This window comes from Pezoporus occidentalis, unplaced genomic scaffold (assembly GCF_034315485.1).
Source record: "Pezoporus occidentalis ecotype Australia unplaced genomic scaffold, CSIRO_AGI_Poc_V1 ctg8, whole genome shotgun sequence".
NCBI lineage: Eukaryota > Metazoa > Chordata > Aves > Psittaciformes > Psittacidae > Pezoporus > Pezoporus occidentalis.
In genome coordinates, this window is record NW_026916158.1 from 143,315 (window position 1) to 165,047 (window position 21,733).

Consider the following 21,733-nt stretch of genomic DNA (forward strand, 5'->3'; position numbering starts at 1 on the left):
CTTTTCTGGCCATATCAAAACAACCATTGCAGAGAAAAGCATTTTATTCTCTGCCATGGAGATTTCTCCATGGAGAAAATACCACAGCAGGCTTTTCTGAATCACAAGTTCGCTGGCTTGCAATTTTCAGGCTCAAGGTAGAGAACTACATTTAAATATGTGGTCTTGTATTTCCCCCCTTATAGATCAGATCAAAACACAGCAATTGGTCCTTGTGGGGAAGAACAGGGGTGATTACAGTGGTGGTAGGCTCTGTGTGTAATTATGGAAACACCCTTGCCACAGTAAATAGAAAGGTTTTAAATGTCTCCGTCTGGAGTTTTATTATATTGAATATGGCTTAACTAATAATTATGAACAGGGTTGTGCTTGATTCTTGCATATATCTATTTCCCATCATTTAGCAGTCATGTAAGAAGTCTAAAAATGCAGATTGTACTATGTGTGTACTTATGGTAAAATCTGCCAGTCACGAGGCATCTTTAAAGTCTGAAAATGCTACATTGATGGTTTAACTGAAAAAATATTTGATTCCAGTAAAAATGAGGAATCTGTGGAAATGTAGAAGCATATGCTCAGATAACACAGCTTTTACAGGTGTAATTAATGCACAGGGACCAAGGGGACTAGCTGAAATTCTGTGCAGAATCACTGTGCCCCCTGACATTCCAAGCTCTTTCTCATCTACTGTGAAATTTGTTCTAGGAGACTTTCCTCTCTCCTCTTTTGCTTCCATTTTCCTGAAATGTGTGCACTCTAGCAGCAGTCATCAAAACTGCAGGTATTAAGACATAGGGTACAGAAATAGAAGAATCCAATAATCTCCTGACTTTGTGTGATAGATCATAGCCCTTTAGAACTGGTCTTGAGCATTGTTTGATAGTGAGTTAGTGACACTCAGTAGCTCTAAAACATGCTTATTGCTGAGAAGCTTACACCCACCTCTGCAGGCAAGTAGGATCCAAATTAATGATAATTGTTCATACAGCAGAAAGAGGAAAGAATGCAAAATAATTTCTCTCCTGAAGCAGCCTGTCTCCTTGACTCTGTCAGGAGAAGGAACACATACGTTAGGAAATCAGTCTTCTCTTGTTAATTCCAGCTGAAATGTCTCAAAAAGGTTTCTTGCAAGTGTTTTGACAGAAAGTGCAGAGCACTATAAGAGACCTATTCCTCTGGTACTTCAGCTAGAATTAACACAGGAAGGCTTTTAAAAAGGAATATAGTGAGGGTACTCCACAGTCAAAATGGGAGCTTATGCGTTATCTTTTGAGTTGAAGTAAAACGTCTACATCTGAAAAATTAAAAGCAAAACAAAATAAAAAGCAGGATAACCTTGTTGAAAAACAAAAACATTTTTATAGAGCAAAAATATTTAACAGACGGAAATAGGGACTTAATGGTCTTCTCCAATGTTCAAAAGAAAAAGGGCTCACAGGGGCTGGTGCTGACAGCATATAAGCTTATGAAAGGAAGTCAGGGAGGGCCCCATGCGCGTAAAATGCAAAGCAAATAAGCAATTAAATTCAATCTGTCAAAATTAATTAGAAACAAGATTACCCCCCCCCCCCCCCCCCACTCAGGTGAAGCATTAGCTCGTTAATGTTAATTCCTGTTCTGTTATTGTTTGTGATAAACTGAGTCGTAGCTATTTGCAGCTGATGAACTTCTCTACAGAATCTGAATTTTCTTTTTATTCACCTCTGAAGGTTTGAGTGGAAATATCTGCGTGTAACCATATCTAACTGTATCTGTGTGTCGCTGGGGTTGGTGTAGCTGCTGTGCTTGGAGTTGTCTGTTGTAGTCAGAGTTTGAGTAGCTGCTGTAATTGTCCCTAGGATGGTGTAGCTGTTGGAGTTGGAGTAGCTGTATTGTCTGTTGCTTTGCCATCAGTGTAGCTGCTTCCACCGTGGTAAGCACATGGTGCTTGTTTGGTGGGTTGGTGGGAGTGTGATATAGTCAATCTGCCAGGCCTCCCCGTATTTGTGCTTCAGCCATCGTCCTCCATACCAAGTACTTGCTGAGCCTGACCCTGCTTAGCTTCCGAGATCAGATGAAATTGGGCATTTTCAGGGTGGTGTGGCCGTAGGCCACAACCTCATATGAGGTGTAGTGACAACCTCATAGCCTATCTCCTTAGCTGTGGTGGAGGGAGGCTCTGAGGGCAAGGTCTTGCTGAGGCTTCTGCTGCAGGAACTCCCCTCCCCACCCTAGAGAGCTGCACACCTTTCAGGGAAGGTTATGGGAGCAGGTCTCAGATGTATCTTGCAAGGAGCTTCTGAGAAAGTATTTCTGACTTATTTGCCTTGAGCTTCCAACCTGATCTAATCCATGGATATTTGCTACAGCTTCCTAACTGTACCTACTTTGTCTTTTCCTGCCATGTGCACTCAAGAGATAGTAGCTCTGTCTTGGCACTGCTCTCGTGCAGTGCAGTTTTCAGATTGCAATTACCTTGCACATGGCCACAAAGCAAGCATATGCCTGTTTGCTAGCAAATGTGTAGCCTTTTTTGCTCATTTGCATTGATTGGACTTGCCACTCTGTGCATGAAATCACACTTCAAACTTTGTTTATGCCTTATGTCAGGTTTGAGCTGAACAATTCATTAGTAAGATAGTACTGTAAATCCCACTGTGTGATGATGGGGTATTATGCACTCTTGGAAGAACAGCTAAGGGTCTGGACTGAGTGTGGCAAGGTTTGGTTCAGATTTTTATATATCAGATCTATGTTAGGAAAACTTTGTAGAGTTGGTATTTTACACTGACTTTGACTAACCATAAGTCACCTGCATTATTAGCCAAAAATCCCTTTAGGTTCCTAACCATATCTGTATGAATGCTAAGAAGCAACCTGGGGTGGGAAGAGAACCATCAGGGGTGGACATCTTAGTACCACTGTAATTTGGAGAGGGTTGTGGAGATGTTTCATTTCTGCCTTATTTCCTAGAGTGTCATGATAAGTTCGGTGTCCTCATAGCATCCCTAATTGGTTAAGACAGCAGTGAACTCAACCAAAAAATCTCAGCTGCCAGGTGAGTTACTGGCCAATTTTTACATAATAGCCTAGGTGTTAAAGCACTGATCTGGGAATGGAAACATCAGGATTTTTGGTTCCTCTTAGCTCAAGAGGGTTTGAATCAACTATTTCTATTTCCTAAAAATGTATCCTAGCAGGCAAGATGCAGACCAGCCTTTGTGAAGCCATATTTTCTCTATTGAATCCTGCTGCACTGTTATATAAGTGAGAATGAAAGCTGGGGAAACAACAGTTGAAAAAGATGTTCAATATTTCTATGCATGTATATATATTTTATTATTTTTATTCTTTCTTTATTCTTAAGATTTAAGGTATTAATGAATTGAGTATCACAGATAATTAAACATAAAAAGAGTGTCTTTATATTATCTTTTTAAATTCGTGTAGCAACCTGTGGAACAATCAGCTCCAGAGCTGCTTTATCTGCATTTTCATGGATCATTAACAAATAGCATTTTCTGCATAGCAGAAAATATAAGTTTCTAGCTTAGCTAGAAGGACCAAGCCCTAAAGACCAATTACATCTTTATTCACTTCAGTTCCCACTGATATTCACCATGACACAAAATATCAATAGCAGTTTAAGGATGTCTAAGCAGACAATATATACACATTTTTTATGTTCAAGTTTTAATTAAATGTGTATGAACCTGATATGCAGTTATTTGTGCAGCAAGCATAATCATATCTTATGCATTTGAAAATTTTGGATGCTGGCAGTACATGAAAAGCACTTTATGGGAATTGCATTATTGCATATTTCATTATAATGTAATTCTATGTTAGATATTCTATTTATGCAGAATCCAAAAATAGTTTGTGCTGTGTAGCAATGCAAATTTCAGTGAATAATCCACAAAGTATTTCAAAGCCTTAACTATTTCTGACATTCACTATTTTGTATCTTTGTTGAGGACTCAATCTTCGAATAAATCATACTGGGCTTTTTATGAACAAAGTCAATTTCTGTACTTCCCCAGTAAAGAAGGGTCTATCACTTCTTATCTTTATCACTGAAAATATTTGGGAGGTTATCATTATTCTTCAAAATTCCTCAAACTGCTTTGAGATGTTCTATAAGTAGTTAAAGTCTAAATCTGGTTTCTGTACTCTAAGGCTATGCTCTCCCTCTTCCAACTGAGGGCTGATTACTGGAAAATGAGAAAGCATAAGCAGTCTCATGACCAAAGTGCTATGTAGGATAGCACAATAGCTGAGAAAAAATCCACTTTCCTCACATTTTCTTCTCAAGGAATCCAATTTAAATCTGTGATGAATGGAGGGAATTTCTTTCCCACTAGTTTTGGGTAACAGTGGACAAGAATAGGGATGCTTTGTTTTATCTGGTATTACTGAGACTCTTAAGATTCTGAACTCAAAGACCTGCTTAGTGAAAAGTTTGAGGGCTGTATGCATTGACAGCTTCTCTTGTACTGGTGTAAACTAGGAGTAATGGATTATGCTTAAGTTAATGGTATTACACTGGTGTAACAATCACAGTCATCTCTGAGTTTAGATCACACCTCCTTAGCAGTGTACTAAACACAGAATGAAGCAAGCAAGGAACTTCGTGAACTACTTACAAAAGTTGCAAATCTGGAGCTTTCTATTCTTTAGAATAGGTAGTACCAAGCAGAATTTTGACTGATGAGGCTATAAGAAACAAAAACTTGCTGTTTAAAATGTCAAGATTATGGTTAATGCCAATTGATTATTTTAACAAATTATGTGTTTCAAAAAGTGTAGGGCAATGGTTCATTTTTTCAACTGGTTTTCCCTACTTCTGCATACAACAATTAAATATTTAAAGTACTATAATGTGGTTAAAGAATCAGTTCAGAAAATCACCAGGTTGCTTTTAGCAGATTAGAAAAAAGAAGACCCACTCCCTATAAATTTTTAATGAACAGACAGCAAAACACTCAAAGTCCATCAGCACTGGCTAGGAACTTTATAGAACTGGAGGGAGATTTTACCATTCATAGCACAGCTGTGTTCTCAGTACCTAGCCACAAGGAAGACAAAAAAAGGAAAAAAAGGAAAAACCCACTGTAAAAATTTGTCTGCATAAATAATACAACCTTTGCAATAAATTTTAAACAAATATTTACAGTAAAAGTTTGTGTTTTTCTTTTTTTTTTTTTTTAAAAGGACTGTAACACCAGTCCAAAATACTTATTCCATTTCTTCATGTAATTAGGTATGCATTTTTGAACCTTCTGTGATGGGATTTCTCCCTTTTTGAAAATGCAGCTCCAGCACATTGAACCCACTAAATTTTTGTATTATTTTCATGATCTTTTAGGTAAACTAATATATATTTTGTCAAAGTTGTTATTTTGAAACCTATCTTTATTTCTGTCCATCTGCACACCCATATGACCAATTATGACCAAGCCAAAAAGGACGCATCTGCAAATGTTCTGTGCTACCACCTATTCCTCTACTGTTCACCTTTAAGAATGGCTTATTTTTCTGAAAGTAGAAATAACAGAGTTCATAATAATTGTGAGGTCCCATTCTGCTGCAGACCAAACCCTCCAAGTCATAACATTTTCATATACCCTTCTGTTGCTAAAACTGGAAAGTAACAGTTTTTATGCTGCTATCAGAGCAGTTGAACTGGTCCTGTAATTGGATATGCAGCTCATTACCTTTATCTGTACATCAAACTGGACTCTGTTTATGACAGCTTGATGCATACTAAAGTTCTAAAAATAATGTCACCAAGATTTCTTTAGCTTCTGGGCCAGCAAGAGAAGATTATATTAATCCGAATGCTGTATTTACTATGAATAACTATGTCACACTGCACAAAGAAGGTCAGGTCAGGATGGTAAGTTCTGTCAGCCTTCACTGAGAAGCCCACAAACGTTCAGCTGGAAGACGTGGTGCTGGCTTTACAGAGGAAAACTATGCTAGGATGACTCAAAGCTACAGAAGTCAAGAGGATCCTGAGTTCTAGGTCTATACTTAAAAAAAAAAAAACAAAACCCCAAAAAAAACAAAAAAACCCCACAGCTGATTTTTTAATTTTTATTTATTTTTTTTTTTTAGGCATCTAAATTAAGGAAATATGTTCCTATGGGCAATGTAATCTGACTTCCACTGTACTTCAAGCTTGCACTATAATGTGAGATGTAGCCTTTGTTTCTCCTGTTTTGGACTTTTGCATCCTCTGACGATAGTTCAAGTGAGCTCATAAGATGTGATGATGTGCTGCAATACCTCATACTAACTTGTCAGCCTTAAACCAGTATTTTCATTCTTGTGATTTGTCATCTCCACCTTTCCTTAGCATCCCCTTGAGAAGAAGTGCTGAATTAAGAACTGGTACTAAGATTGGGTGATCCACAATATATTTGAATATATGATGATGCATGTGTTCTAGTGAATCAGGCACCTACTTCAATATCAGAAAATAGAAAACGGCTCTTGAGTTTCTGTGCTGCGAAGCATTGCATTATTTTGAATCACTGATTGCTAGAGTGTTCTTAAAATCAGAGGCAAATAATTTTTTTCCCTTTACACATTCGCATATTTGCCTCAGCCTTACTGGTGACGCTGTTAGGGTGTGTTAGAGTAGTTTAACTCAAAGCTGTCATTGCCAGAGCAAACTAAGGACACCAACAGTGCTTTTTCCAGAGCAACCATCCTAAAATCGAAAGAATGAGCTTCTACATAAGACCTGTATTGAGAGCCTCATGCACATCCACTGAAACCAGGGGAGCATGTCAGTGTCTTTAAGGGTTTTTGCATCTAGACACTAGCTTTCCATAAGCGTTCAAGAATACTTTCTAATGGAAAAAATCACTAACGTGCCCTTTGGCAGTCCTGGTGGTAACCTTAATCATACAGCATTCCTTCAGTCTCACAGCTTTCACAGTAATACCACTGTAATTTAACATTAATAACAGACCCTTATTAAGAAGTATTATCAATTTCTTGTTGAGGTGATGTTATAATCAACAATATCTTGCTGCGACAATTGCTGCTGTAAAAGAAGTGCCATTTATAGATGGTATTACATATGCAGTCTGTGCTGCATGCGCATCCAAGAATTCCAATATATGCTAACTGACTGGAAAGGCAACAGTGAAAGATATACAACGCAGAAAAATATTTAAAACCACTTCAGGTGCAATGCAAAGTAGTTTTTTACACATACAGGGCTGCAAGAGAAATAATAATAAGTTTAATTTATGCTTGATTAAATCTGTGTTATAAGTTTCCGGTACTGTTATACCACACTTAGGTCTCCTGGGTGCTGTTAAGTGTTGTCAGCCAACAAACTATAATTTCATGGTTGAGTGGACTAGTACAAGCCTAGGCTTCTGCTGCTATGTACAATCAGACTACAGTATGCTGTAATAATAAAGTGAGGAGAGGAAAAAATAAAGTAAAATAAAATATTCTCATGCAGAATAGTAATTAATATGTACCAGTAAAATCAGATACTACAATGCCTTCATCTATAATTTGTTGAGGTCAATAAACTGAGTCCGTTTACTTTACTGGGCTTTAGATCAGCTGATTCAAGTTCTGTATTTTGATTTGACAGGTACTCTAAAACAGCTGCACAGATAGAAGTAAGCTGCAGAAGTGGAAGGGTTTTTTTTAAATGCAGCAATTTTTGTAGTTGTGACTTTTGTCCATGCCAGGACATTTTGGTTTTGGTCAGTAGCTATTAATTTAGCACCTGTGAAATACGTCTATAAGAGGAATCCTCTGCACTTAGTTTTGCCTCAGTAGAGTATGTGCTGAATTTCTCTTGTGCTAAAGTGTACATCTTTAATACCTTTAGTACATCTTATAGCAGTTTAGCTTTAACATGCTATAGTGGCTTCATACAGCTGAAAAATAACATTAAGGAAAAAAAAAACAAACAACAAACCAGTTATGTAAGCTGGATTGCCTGACTGAGGCCTTGGTTTTATGGGGTGCTGTGCTCCCTTGGTGAGACTTGTAAGCATCTATTGGTCTGCTGAACAGCTTCAGAAATGGCTCTTGGTAAATCTGAGAGGACTGGGTCAGGTATTTCAGCTCTTGGGTGTAGCACAAAGATTACTTAGGTCAGGGGACTGACCTAAGCATTTTAATATATTTTTACATTAAAAAAAGGTAACAATCACATAAAGCCCAATGCATTTATACTGGGGCCACTGTGGTCTGTGAAACAGTCTTTATATTCAGTTGTTATCAGAAATCGAGAGACCCCCTTGAACAGCACAAATAAAAGGTATGCTATGACAAACGAGTTAGGATGTTAAACAGAAAAGCTCGTAATTCTACACTGAGTTGTGTAGAATAAGCTGTAGGCCAGGTAATGCCTCAGACGCCATGCAAAAGTCTTACTAAAATCAATGATCATTCAATGCAAAGAGCAGAAAATAGAACCTGGCCCAGCATGTCTCTGATGGTTGACAACAAGGATTCAGTAACAGCTTACAAAACATTTGTGGTTTTGTGGACTTTATGATGAATCTCTTTTCACATTAAAGCACTTCCCTTTTCTCAGATTGCAACAATAATGACAAGCTCTCCTCCACTTGTCCCATGCCTGTACTGTTTAACCACTTTTTTGAACATTGATTTTTTTAAAAAATCCCATAAAGTTTCCCCCCATGTGTCTCTTTATTTCTTCCTTTAAAGGGAAAAGTGCTGCGTGTTCCTATGAAGGCTTTAAAGAAATCAAGAAATTTGATATAATGGCTTTGCTTCCAAGTGAAATCTTTTGGAAAAAAAAAACAACAACCAAAAACCAACTCTTTTTCCAGAATTACTTAGTTCTTGTATTTTATGTAACTATCAGATAAAATTAGACCATGAAAAAGGATCTAATATTTGTTTTCTTCCTTGTCAGTTACCTTTCTCCCTAGCTTGATTCACCCTTCCCCCCCCTTTCTTTTTCCTAAATTTTATTTTAAACATGTAAATAGACTTTTCTGCTGTGTACTGAATATTAGTGTCAGGATGAAAAATCTAAGTAGTAAAAACTTCACACTTTATCTCCTTTTGATTATATTTTGCGGAATCAAAATTCCTGCATCTCTCTTCTTCCTTCAAGATCATGGTGGGGAAAGGGTGAATTCGAAGACTTGTATTTTGTAATTAAATTATCAAGAAACTATCACAAATAATCTTTACATATGTCTCAGTACCATGCAAGAGTGAAAAGGATACCTCAAATATCTGTAAAAGAGTTTTAATCTAAAATGAGTATTTAACTCATGTTTAGTAATTTTTTCGTATAAAAAATACCTGGCCGTGAATGAGATCTTCAAAGAATTGACTTGCATATTCAGCATGGAATTGTGTAAGATTGATTTATCCAGGTTTCTGTGAATGGAGGACAAACTGAGGTCACTTATTATTCTGGTTAATCATTAGCCATGTTTATTTATTAGGTTAATTTGCAGAGTTTCAACAATCTTGTGTCCTTGGAAAGGGTCAGGAAGTAGCACCAAATCAGATATACTGATTATCTGTGCTTTAAAAAGAATAATGAGTTTTTCTAGATCATGTACTTGAAAACCTGTTAGTGGAATGAATTTTGAACCAAGTCCAGGCAATTGTTGCTAATGATAAAATACCTCCTGGGGATACAGTACTGCTCCAGTTTGCAGTGTTTGAGAAAGCCTTAGGATATAAGCAGCTGCTCTTGTGTCATGTTCATGTTATAGCCACTGTAATTCTTTTAGTAAGAATTATACTTTCCTCTCAGTTTTTATTGTGATTTATTTGTAACACCTGTAAAACTGATTCTTGCGCTCTATAGGCATATTAATGCTATGACATCTAAGTTTCTTGCTAGCCAGTTCTTTATTATTTTTGTATACTAATCTGTACCCTCATTGTACTGTGTGGTACCTGAATTTGCTTACATCACATTATCTGATGCTTCCTTAATTCATAATTAGACTGGAGTGTCTCTGAAATAAGATTTTTTTTCTGTGTTTAAAAACTGTCTAGCAAAATGAGGTTCTGGTCCAAAACTAGGACACTCTGTGCTATTTTGCTTTTGTCACTCAAGTGACAAAGAATACCAAATTGGAATATTAGTAATTAAGAAATATTTAATTGTCCAGCAGATAAAAGCAAATGGTGTGCACATGTATGCTTTTACAGTCTCTTGTCTTTTTTTTCCAAATATATCTATCTCTGATATGAGAGTGGCAGGTCATCCCATAAGGAAAATTCAGCTGCAGACCATAAAACGCTGAACTTTTCTTTGATTGCCAGTTCACCCTGGAACTCGTTTTTGCTTTTAGTAGCTTTTCCATTTTTGCACAGGCACAGAATAGTACTTATCTTACTTCATAGGCAGCCATTATGTCTGTTTTATCCACATAGAAAGCACAGGAGAAATAAAATGATCAGTGCCCTGATAAGTTAAGGAGGATAAACTCTTGAAGTCTACAAATAATGCAATTCCTTTTGGCTGATTGATTTTGGGTAAGTGCAAAGGACATAAACAACCATTCTTTTAAACTGAAAGGAATGCATCTGGATGATGGATAACTGCAGTTCAAGCAGAAACACTTCTACAAGTTGCTTTGTGGAGGATTGGCTCATTCTGTCCCAAACTCCTGTTTCTTGTCAGTAGAACTGAATGTTAGTTCCTCAGATTGGAAAGAAATCTGTAAAGAAGGAGAAAGTTTTACTTCTACTCTACACATGGTAGTGTGCATGTGAGCTGCTCAAAAAAGCTAAGCTCTGTGCCAGTTAGCTACATTGCTGTTTGGTAGCTTGGAGCAGTACTGAGATTGCAGTAGGTGTGTCACTGCAATACTTATCCATACTATCCAGCTAAAAAAAATCATCATATCTCTCTTGCTCCCTCTCACTGCTCATGTGTGTTTTAGTCTTGGAGAACCATATCACATGCAACCTCATCCTCACCCCACTGCCAGAAAAAAAATTGATTAGCCTTGTCCGCAGGTGGCCCCAAAACCCGTATCTTGCAATTTAACACTTACTAAATATTTGAAGAAACTTACCACGCATTTGAAATCCTTGTCCCTCTTCCTTCCCTTCTTACTTTCTTCTATTGTAATCTTGCATATGTTTTCCTGTTATACAGCAACTACTTTTTTTTTCTCAATGCATGTTTCTGTGTGTACTATTAAAGTACATATCCTGCAACATAATCCTGCAACATAGCATAGGCTTCTCTTTTATGGACGATGGTGAACATTTATAGATGGAAAGATCTTGAAACATTATACTCTCTTTTTTCATCTGCAGTTCAGTTATTTTGCACTTCTGTGTTTTAGTGTGGCAATCCCAAATCCTTCCTGTCCTCTTGGTATACAGCATGAGAAGCTGGGAGAACACTGTAGTCATCTTCCTCACTGATGCTACAGAACAGCCAGTGAGAGCAGAACAGCCCTTACATGAGGAAGTGAGAATTATATGAATACAGAGAGAAAAGGAAGCCTTAGTAAACAAAAAGTCTTGTGTAAGATCGTGTTCAACCAGAAATGATTACAGTTCAGTCTGAAGTAGCTGGAAAAACTGGTGAAGATTGCAAGACCCTTCTATTATATTTTACATAAATTTTTAGTGGTAGATTGTAACTGGAAATACAGGCCTATGCAGAGAAGTTCTAAGTCTAGTCAGGTACACAACGTCTTGGGATGATGCAGGCAAAACCCAACGATATCTGCTGGAGGAAGCGAGTAAAGAGGTTTGGACTGAGAAGAGTTAAGAGCAAATTTCTACTAGCAAGGTAGAAGCAAAATTCTGGGAGCAAAGTTACAGTTTTGTCATGGGTTGCTGTGGAATAGGACAACTTTGCTCACCATTTAATTGAGCTCTGCCCTAATATAGAATCATAGAATAGTTAGGGTTGGAAAGGACCTTAAAATCACCTAGTTCCAATCCCCCTGCCATGGGCAGAGGCACCTCACACTAAACCATCTCACCCAAGGCTCTGTCCAACCTGGCCTTGAACATCCAGGGATGGAGCATTCACAGCTTCCCTGTTCAACCCATTCCAGTGCCTCACCACCCTCACAGTAAAGAATATCTAATTATATCTAATCTAAACTTCCCCTGTTTAAGTTTTAACCCATTACCCCTTGTCCTGTCACTACAGTCCCTAATGAAGAGTCCCTGCCCAGCATCCTTATTGGCCCCCTTCAGATACTGGAAGGCTGCTATGAGGTCTCCACGCAGCCTTCTCTTCTCCAGGCTGAACAGCCCCAACTTTCTCAGTCTGTCTTCATACAGGAGGTGCTCCAGCCCCTTGATCATCCTCGTGGCCCTATATAAACACAGGCTCTTGCCCTTGTATGACACCTACTTATTCATTTGTTTGCTAAATATGGCTACATCTGCCTTGAAAAGACACAACAGTATAAACCTATGTATATAGTGCTGGAATATAGATCTTGGGTGTCCCACTGTGCCCCCCATGAAATTCTTAAAATACCTTTGTTTATGCCCTCACTTTTCCACTACAGCTACAGCCTCAAATGGTAATGCATTGTAAGAAGTGAAACCTAAGAAACTGAAGTAGATGTTCTGGAATTTCCCCACTATCACATACCAAGTATTTTATTTTTTTTTTTCTTCTTTAAATTAATTGAGATGAAAATCCAAGAGGATACCTCTGAGCATTTAAAGGATCTGTTCTTCATTTTTATTATTCCAATATTAACATTTCTTAGCCTAGATTTCAGAGAATGTTCTGCTTTTCTCAAGTGTCCATACTTGATTCAAAGATACTTCCTTAAAGAAAATGTCCCTGATTGAAGCCAGCTGCCTCTGGATCAGGCTCCTACTGTTTCTTTCAGAATAAAAAAAAAAAATCTGATTCTCAAATAGAATTTTGGGGTGGTTGTATAGTTCTATCCTAGCGAGGCATGTTGCCATTGCCTAAGGCTGCTGACCAAAGTGAAAAATCATTCGTAAGGGCAGCAAAGGACAGCACACCTTTTTTTTTTATTTCCTCAGTGATATTTCCTCCCTCTTGCTTTTCCCTTGTGAAATAAATAGGAATATGGAATATTACTGCCAGAAGAGTGGGTAGATTTGTGTTAATGTTTAAGAGCAAATGTCAAACTATAGAAACGTTGCAGTTTTGTATGCTTTCGAAGTATATAACCAGATTATTATTTTGCTGTATCTTTTCTTTGAAAACTCTCCCAGTAATTGTCTATGCAATCTTGTACTGGGCACAAACACTGTGCTACATTGTAATTGCTTCTTTTAAATTTTGCATCAGAGCTTTGTAACATTAGGCAGGGAAAGGCAAACGAAAGTTTGGGTGGATAATTTCTCTCTCCCTGAAAAGAATGTCTTTCAGAAGAAGTCATTCCAAATGAATGTTCAGAGCTGTGAGTCACAGCATTAGTGGGTTGAACCATTATTCTATGCAAGTATATGGGCATATATTTTCAGGATTAGTAAAATGGAGAAATATTATTTGTAATAAAAATATATTTTAGGATAATGGCAGGGTTATAATCTCTGCAATTCTAAAGAAAGATTATGACTTGACTGGAAGAGGGATTGACACATGAATAAATCTGTTCTTTTTTAAGAATTTAAAAAAAATCACTTAAGATATTTGTTTGAACTGCAAAATACATGGAAGGGCAGACTTTCTAGAATAGAGCACAAGACGTCCATATTAAAGATCTCTACCATGGATAACCTCTGATAAGTGGTGCTTCTGGTGCCTTCTACAGTCCTTTCATTTTGTGTGTTGACATTTTCATATTGATTTCTCTTTCCCTCCTGCATCTGTCCCTTGTTTTCTAGCTCTACCTGTGTCTCTGTAATGTATTTTTTTTCAACTCATGCCTCTGTCCTGTTTTTACTTTCACATTTTATTCTTTTTTTCAGTCCAAAGCAAATTTCTACTCCCCCTTCACCCTCCTCATACACCTGTTCATTCACTTTCTGACTTATGGTTTGAGATATACCACAACCAAAGGCTGTTCCTTCTGAAAAAGAAGTGGAACTGGGTGTTAGTTAAAGCCAGTTATGCTGGTACTCAACATTAACATTTAAACACATTTTGCCTGTTTATAGAGCATTCACCTACTATGTCTAAGTATTTTTGAAAAATTGTTCTAGTGAAACATTTTAATGCTAAGTGCTTTTTGGCCTTTAAGATTGCTCTGGTAGATTAACTTGGGCAATACATTCATTTTAACAAAAAAGATTTTTTTTTTCATCAAAAGTATCTTTCAAGGGTAACTTCACTTGAGCTCTCTAAGGAAAACGTATTCCCAAAGAGTTATATTTTATCAGATGAAATACTTCATCCTAGTTTGCTGCAGCTGGTATCAGAAAAACACCTGTAGCCTGAACATTAATCTCTACTCAGTAGTGAAGGGTAATGGACCTATAGATCTGCTATTGAATTATAGAGACTACTGGTAGATCTTTTTGTTCAGTTCCTGAAGCAATGTGCATGGAAATTAGCAGATAGGCTTCTTTTACATTCATCATACATTTCTGTGAAAGGCTTAGGGCATGCTTTTATTGTGGGATCTTGTTGATAGCTATGCAAAGCCTTTGCAGAGTCAGTTTAAAATGGCAGTAAATTTGAATGTTAGATTTTGCCATCTTTCCATTGGCACTCGTGCAGTATGGGTGTCCAAGAGTGTACGTTCTACTTTTGTTTTGGGAGGATGTTCTTTTAATAGTATTTAAAATAATATAACAATATAAAAAAAATCAAAACTTTTCTTGAAATGCAAATGATGAGGAAAACCAAACTTTCTAGAATAAAGCATCAGCCACCCATATTCGAGATCTCTACACACATGCCTCAGTAGGAATGTGAATAGAAGCAGGAAGGCTCAGGAATCCAGGGGATAGGACTTCCTTGGAGCATTTATCCCCTGGGAACTACATGTTCAGAATGGGTTGCATCTTTCCCTGTAAGAAGTGTGGGTAAACCGGTGTTGTCTTATTTTTACTTTCTCTTTGGTAGCTACTGCTTTCTGAATATGCGGTCAGGCTGCAGCCACTGGGCTGCTTCAGCCTCCAACCTTCTGGTTTCCCAAATACAGAATTTACATGCTGATTAATAATGAACTTAGTTTTATTCTGGAATTTATAAAGGTTTATTTAGATAAACCTATCGTGTATCTACTAAGGTAGGGCAGAGTTTGTTCTCTCTCCCCATACCCTCAATCAGGAGGGTGCCACTGCACTGCCCAGCTTCTCTAGACCTTCTGTTTCTCTGAACTTTCAACATCTCTTTACCAAACACATTAAAATAAACTACGTTTTTGTTTTCAGCATTAGATTCCTGAGCATTTTGACGGTGCCAGTTATAACACATCTATCACCGAGGGTTTATAAGAAGAAAGGATACTTATGGTCAAAGCTATACCATATTCTGAACAGCCATGCACTCTCGGCTTTGGTTGTATTTTTATCCGGGTTAGATGCACTCTGCAAAATAAATGAATGAAGTGAAAAGTATTTTTATAGCATACATAAAACATGGACTTCCAATATTAAGAAAACCCATGTCAAACCAAATTACAATTAAACTGCACTTTTTTTTTTCTCCCCAAATTCAGAAAGCTTCTTTGGCACACAAATGTCATCTCTGAATCACTTCAAGAACAAATTGGCTCATATAGCATTGCTATATACTCATTGTAAGAGTGCAGCATTTACTTTTATTGATGATATCAATTTTATTAAGCAGCTGAGAAGCAATGTATTCTGAGATCAATAAAAGGATATTTCGATTTAATTGCCATTGTAGGATTACTTCAGTTTACTCCTACAAGATCAGACGCTATTTGTGTATGTCTAACAAAATGTCATTCCCCAAAGGATCATGATATCCTAATGACACAACTTTCCTTTCTGTACTTCTTTCCAATGCAGGAGGACCATAACTTGAGTCAACAAGGTTGAAAACACTGCTTTCCATTCTGCAAGCTAATTCTGGGGTGTGTTGCACAGGTAGATAGATGGATCTGTCCTTTTACTCAGGATCGTTATTCAGAATGATACATTAGAAACAGCTGTACAAAGACAGCTAATTGTGTTATTCTCTGGGCATGGCATTAGCACTAGCAGAAGAATTAGTGGCAGAATGGAACTAGGAATGGGCTTGCCAGTTCTCTAAGGATATTTCATTATCATCTTGCTTGTGTTTTGCTGCAAGTTAGATTTTTTCTTTTAATGGGAGTATTTTTCTTTATGCAACTTAATTTATCTATTTTTTATGCTTTAGAAATATATTAAACATTTCCTGTTATATATTAGGATTCATGTAAATTGGCTGATGATAATAATGTCAATGGTCTGATCCTCAAAACAGTAAGGTTCCAAGCCAACCTGTGCATAGGAACTGTTACATTGATTTCACTGAATTTTGACTAAGGTTATATAGAGACAGAAACCTTATTGTAGCAGTTACGATTTTGTTAATATCAGACTGCTCACAGTGAACTTACAAATGTACCAAATAGGCCAAAAGTTATTTTTGGGTTTCATTTCCGTGTTACTGAATTGATTATTTTCACAACTTCCCGTAGCAACTGGGGAGGCTGGAGGAGAGAAGAAGATGGTACTAACCCCTAACAGAGCAGTACACTCTTCCAAGACCTTCATATCTGATAGTGCATTTTGGCAGGATAGATACAGATGGGGAAAGGGGTTGAAACATTTAAGCAGGATGTTTAATGACAGGGAAGGTCTATGTTAGGTCAGAACAACAAGAACACTGAAAGAAAGAAAGTGAAGGATGAGGGTGGACAGGGATAAAGATGAGAAAGAGGACAGGTATGGAAACACATGTATCGTGGAGTGGGCTGCAGCAAGCAGCCAGTAAGTGCAACACAGAGGAAAGCTGTAAATGGCCCAGGTATCCTTGGTTTGACTACTAATATTTCTGGAAGCCATAGTGTTTTTGGTCCTCTTTCCAAACTCATTGTATATCTAGCTTCCTCTTGTGGGAAAAAGATTCCACATGTTGGAACACGAATTGTTCCTGTATAAAAGCAGTGGACAAGAAGTCTGCGTGACAGTATAATTCTCTAAGAATTTCCTGGTCCTGACCTGAAACTGCTTGTATTTCTTGCACTAATGTTTATTGTTTCTTTGTTCCACACCTGCTCTGTTGGCCTGTATTCTCTGGCTTATGTAAGCTCTATGAGTCTCACATGTGTTGCACCTTCCTCCTTTTGTATATGAAATCTGTGTTGTGTTTACAGCTTTTCTGTTTGTTGAGAATGTGGGTAGTTATTTGTAGTGAAGATCCTGCTTAAAAAGTACAGACAAGGGATGGCAGGAGATGTTGGTATGAGTGCTTTTTGCACTGTTATAGATCTTTGGATCCTGTGATCTCAGAAAGTAACATTTCACTTTCCCTGCAGTTCAGAGAGGTAGAAATAGGGGAGACAGTTCACCACCTCTTCTGGACAACGCCTTTTCTCTGGGAAGTGAGAATGCCAACGTTTCTCATCTCTTACTTTGGAGTTGCACTTAGATTATTCACTTGCAATAAAATCACCAACCAGCTGGCCAATGAAACTGCTGGGGAAAGTATAAATACTTGGTATACTAATAAATATATCGGGTGCTTATTTTTAAAGGTATCAGGTAATTTATTTTAAAAATAAACTATTAATTTGAGAGAGATAATATTGACATATGTTTTGCAGGGTATTTCATTTTCTCCTGAGATCAATACTGCATCTACAACATTTTCCCAGAATTCTTGTAGAAAATATATTCTTACACTGTCTTGGCAGAGATTAACATAGTAAAATTTGAGATACAGAAACCATCTGAATAAAATGGTATTAAGTGTTTGATTTTCTTTCAAATGGGGAATGAGTTAAAAAGCCGACTGCCATAAAAGATTTTGCCTTTTAATAGAGCAACTTTGTAACTCTGCTTAGTGATTATGTATTCTGCATTCTGCTTATCAGTGTTAGATTTAGGTGTTCATACTATGAATGGTATGCAGCAAGCTACTTTTGCTTTTATATATTATTTTCTATAAAATAATATACATTACCTGTAGTGTTATGTAATTAATTTCTTTCAGAAATGAGTTATGATGGTGCATCAATAAATAAATGGGTATGAATATGAGGCTATTATTTCTTATGTTTATGCTTATATTGTGATAATGATTTAATGATAAACACCTTTAAGGAAAGGCAAGGCAGAACTGACACAAAGAACCTGAGAGATGCTTTTGATGGATGAGGTCACAGTATGGTGAAGACCAGATGCTAATTATATATTAAAAGGCTTTATACCTTTGCTAGAGATGGAGCCCTGGATTCCAAGTCTTACAGCTTGAACTGGAATTTGCTGCTAGTGGACTGCTAACATTACTAGTTGAGCCAGCCCAGAATAGAGCATAATCAGAAGTCCATAAACAACTGTGTACATGGGAGTCTTGACTAAACACATCAAATTCCTTCTGGGAAGGAAAAACTGAATTTGTGGAAGGGAAGGAAAGAAGGGATATCAAGTTCAATTAGGAAAGCAAAAGTGTTATGCAGCTATGTAGCTGCTATGGTGTCTGACATAGTACTCACAGGGTTGAAGGTGTTTAAGCTTTTTTCTGCCCCTGAAAAATCCAGGTCTGGTTATAGATACAGACTGAGAGCTTCTTACAGCAAGATACCCTGTGTACTGGTATTTAGAGTGGTCAGAGAGAAGGTTAGGTTCAAGTCTCCACAGTAGACCTTGTGGCTTCACCGTTCTGCCTGAGTAGTTGTTTCAGTAGTCTGGCTGAGAAGAGAGAAGCCTACAGGCTCGTTTTCCACTAAGTTTGCTGTCTTTTAAACATCTTATTCATGAGAAGATATTCAGTTCTTATTTGTGGTACAATCCCCCTGAAGCATATGTTTTCAAGTTCATCTGGGTGAGAGCTTTAACTGGAACTTGATAGGTTACTTGTCCAGTGATATATGCAACAAAGCCAACTCCTTTCACTGTGAAGACACACTAACATAGAAAATGAAAATTAGATAAACTAAATAAAAATACTATATTAGAAGTAAAGGGAAAGAAGAAAGACAAGAAAGGGGAAGAAGAGCTGTGAGACGGAGATGAGATGAAAGAGAATATTAAAAGAAATAACCTGACATAAATTGAATAACTGACATAAATAACACAGATAAGTACTGCATTAAAGAGGGCTGCAGAGAATGCAGCAAAGGTCTGAATTAGTAAAAGGCTGAGATTTCAAATATAAAAATGTCAGAAAAAGGAAAGTAGAGTACCACAAGAAGGAAAAAAGAATAATCAGAGAAGCAACACTATCTTCTAAGTTAAAATTTGCTACTGTAAGGAATGCTGACTTGAACATGATAGGGCATGAAAAGTGTTACATTTATTTACACCTTTTGTGTTGTATTGCTGGGTTTTGTCAACAGAGAGAGGTGTCAATTCACAGGGCACAGTTGGGAAACTGAAAGTGTTATTGTTATTCATAAACATGATTATTTCCATTTTTAACAATAGAAAGAGAAAAATAGATGCCTATTGACTTCTGAAGAAATCAGGTTTTCACAAAGCATGCATTCAGTCAATTTTATACTCCATTCCATTCTCTGATATTTGATAGTTCTTGATTGCTGCAAAGTAGAAAATTTCTGACATGATGTTATCTTTAAAAACCAGTCAAGAATAAATTAAGGTTCTACATTCTGGCCTTGGTCAGAATTTGGGTAGAGGCATTGCAGGAATTTGCACCAAGGTGCTTAGGAGAGTGATATTAGCGATTAGTCCCCATAAACTCAGAACAAATCAGTATCTTGACATGGTGCAATGGAGTTATACTAGCCCTTCTAATAGTGACTGAGTTGTAAAATTAAGAATATGGTCAGATGTGTTGTTGGGGTCTTTTTGTTATTTTTCATTTCTTTTCCCCAAAGAAACAGCAGGACATTAGGCACCTGAATTCCATCCAGTTTCCATCAATGACCTAAATGAGACCCTAAATGCCTTCAGATAGGTGCAAAGGTGTAAATGTTAAGACTGCTCAGTATGTAAGATTTATTAAAATTCTGCCTAATTATATCTTTAATGCATTTTCAAGTGAATAGAGTATCTTATTCGTGTCTTACAAATGTAAATACCAATTTAAGGCATCACTGAGTAATTTAAATTTCAGTTCTAGTTATGCAGTCTGAAAGAGTGCATGGGGAAACAGGAACACAGTATTAGGTACTTTTTTGCTTTGCCAACTTGTCAGCTGTAGCATTGTTTCTCCCTAGTTGTACTGCTCTTCCACTTACTGTGGCGGAAGCACATGTCATGTCTCCGAGTATTGACTTACTATAGATTTCTACTGTTGTTGCAGGCAGTGCTGCATTTGAAATAATGCTCTAATGTATGACAAAAAAGGGAAGGTGACAGTTGAACAGCTGCACCTTGTTAAATAGCCTGCTTCAGTTTACAGTTTTCAAGTTCACAATGCACTTAGGTTTCCATGTGAAAAATATTTCCAGAAACCTGATCTCCTAGAACTGAGCATTGCACCTTCTCCTGTTTTATTGTAGCGAATGAAATATTGTTCTGGCTAATTTCTATAGATGCAGCATTCGGAAGGTGATAAATATATGGATGTATCAAGGCAGTACTTCTGTTATTTTGTTTATTTGACTTCTCAGGGTATCTTCATGTTTATTTACAGTTTTCTTAAAACTCTAATAGCTTTAGTTAAAAATTTTCATCATTGCATCCACATTCAAAAAACAAATACATCCTCTGTATTTTATAAGATAAAGCTCCTTTTTATTTTCAACCTGCCTGTTTTAAACATTTTCAGCAATAACACTGTTTCTGACAAACATGATCTACCAACAATTGAACAGATTTTTAATAGAGTATGTATATCTACAATCTTGACATACCTGACTTGCAGCTTCTGCTTTCAGATCTTCATCTGGATCTACGCCAACTCTGTTAAAAAAAATCCAAAACAAAGACGTATGGTAAAGATATGATGTATATTAGAGAACTTTGAGGGTAGAAATGTTTCTCTTGTGCCACTCATTTCCTGCTAAGTGAGAGATGTGAAGAAGAGCTGACAAAACATTAAGATCAGTTTTTTTAATCAAGGAATTTCTTAAGTTTTTGGGAAAATTGAGAGTCTCTTTAACAGCTGATCATAACTCCTGAGATTAGATCTTTACCCTGGCTCTGATCCATACCTGTGGTGAGAAAATGAAGTCATTAACCTGTGCTATGAAATCCTTAATTACTGGCAGAAGAGGGGTGTTGAGAAAGAACTGGAGTTGGGTATGAGGACAAGAGTACCGGACTCTGGCATTTCTTACTGTACTGCATTGTAGCTAGCTTGTGGCTTTTGGAAAGGGCTTTACTTGGCACAGAAAGTATGGGAAAACAAACCCAGAGAGGAGAGGAAATTGCAGTGGGTGATGTGCAAGATGGTGAGAACCTGGGTGGCATTTTACTCATACGGACAGGGAAAAAATAACATTGGCTGTTAAAAGTGATGTGATGGAAGAACTGACATATCTTGAATACTGCTGATACTCAGAACTGAGGGGTGCAACTGAGAAATGTTGAGTTGAATGACAGAGGCTTGTGCTGATGTTCATACCACTAACAGAAAGAGAGCAATGAGGGTGAGGAATAATGAAACTTCTTATCACTGGAATCTGAAGCCCACAGCTAGCTAGCTAGCCCACCAATAGCCCCTGAAAGCCTCCCA

General features: G+C 37.2%; 1 protein-coding gene across 5 annotated transcripts in view; it reads right to left on the minus strand.

The window, feature by feature from the left end:
• The window catches only part of SLC9A9 (solute carrier family 9 member A9), a 196,923-nt gene that overhangs the window by 34,162 nt on the left and 141,028 nt on the right, over window positions 1-21,733 (minus strand). For all 5 annotated transcript variants that reach the window (XM_062603253.1, XM_062603254.1, XM_062603251.1 and 2 more), the window contains 2 exons: window positions 20,910-20,958; window positions 15,383-15,462 (listed from right to left, as the gene is read on the minus strand). In XM_062603253.1, the coding sequence (XP_062459237.1) occupies window positions 15,383-15,462; window positions 20,910-20,958 (129 nt within the window). The remainder of the gene's footprint in view (window positions 1-15,382; window positions 15,463-20,909; window positions 20,959-21,733) is intronic.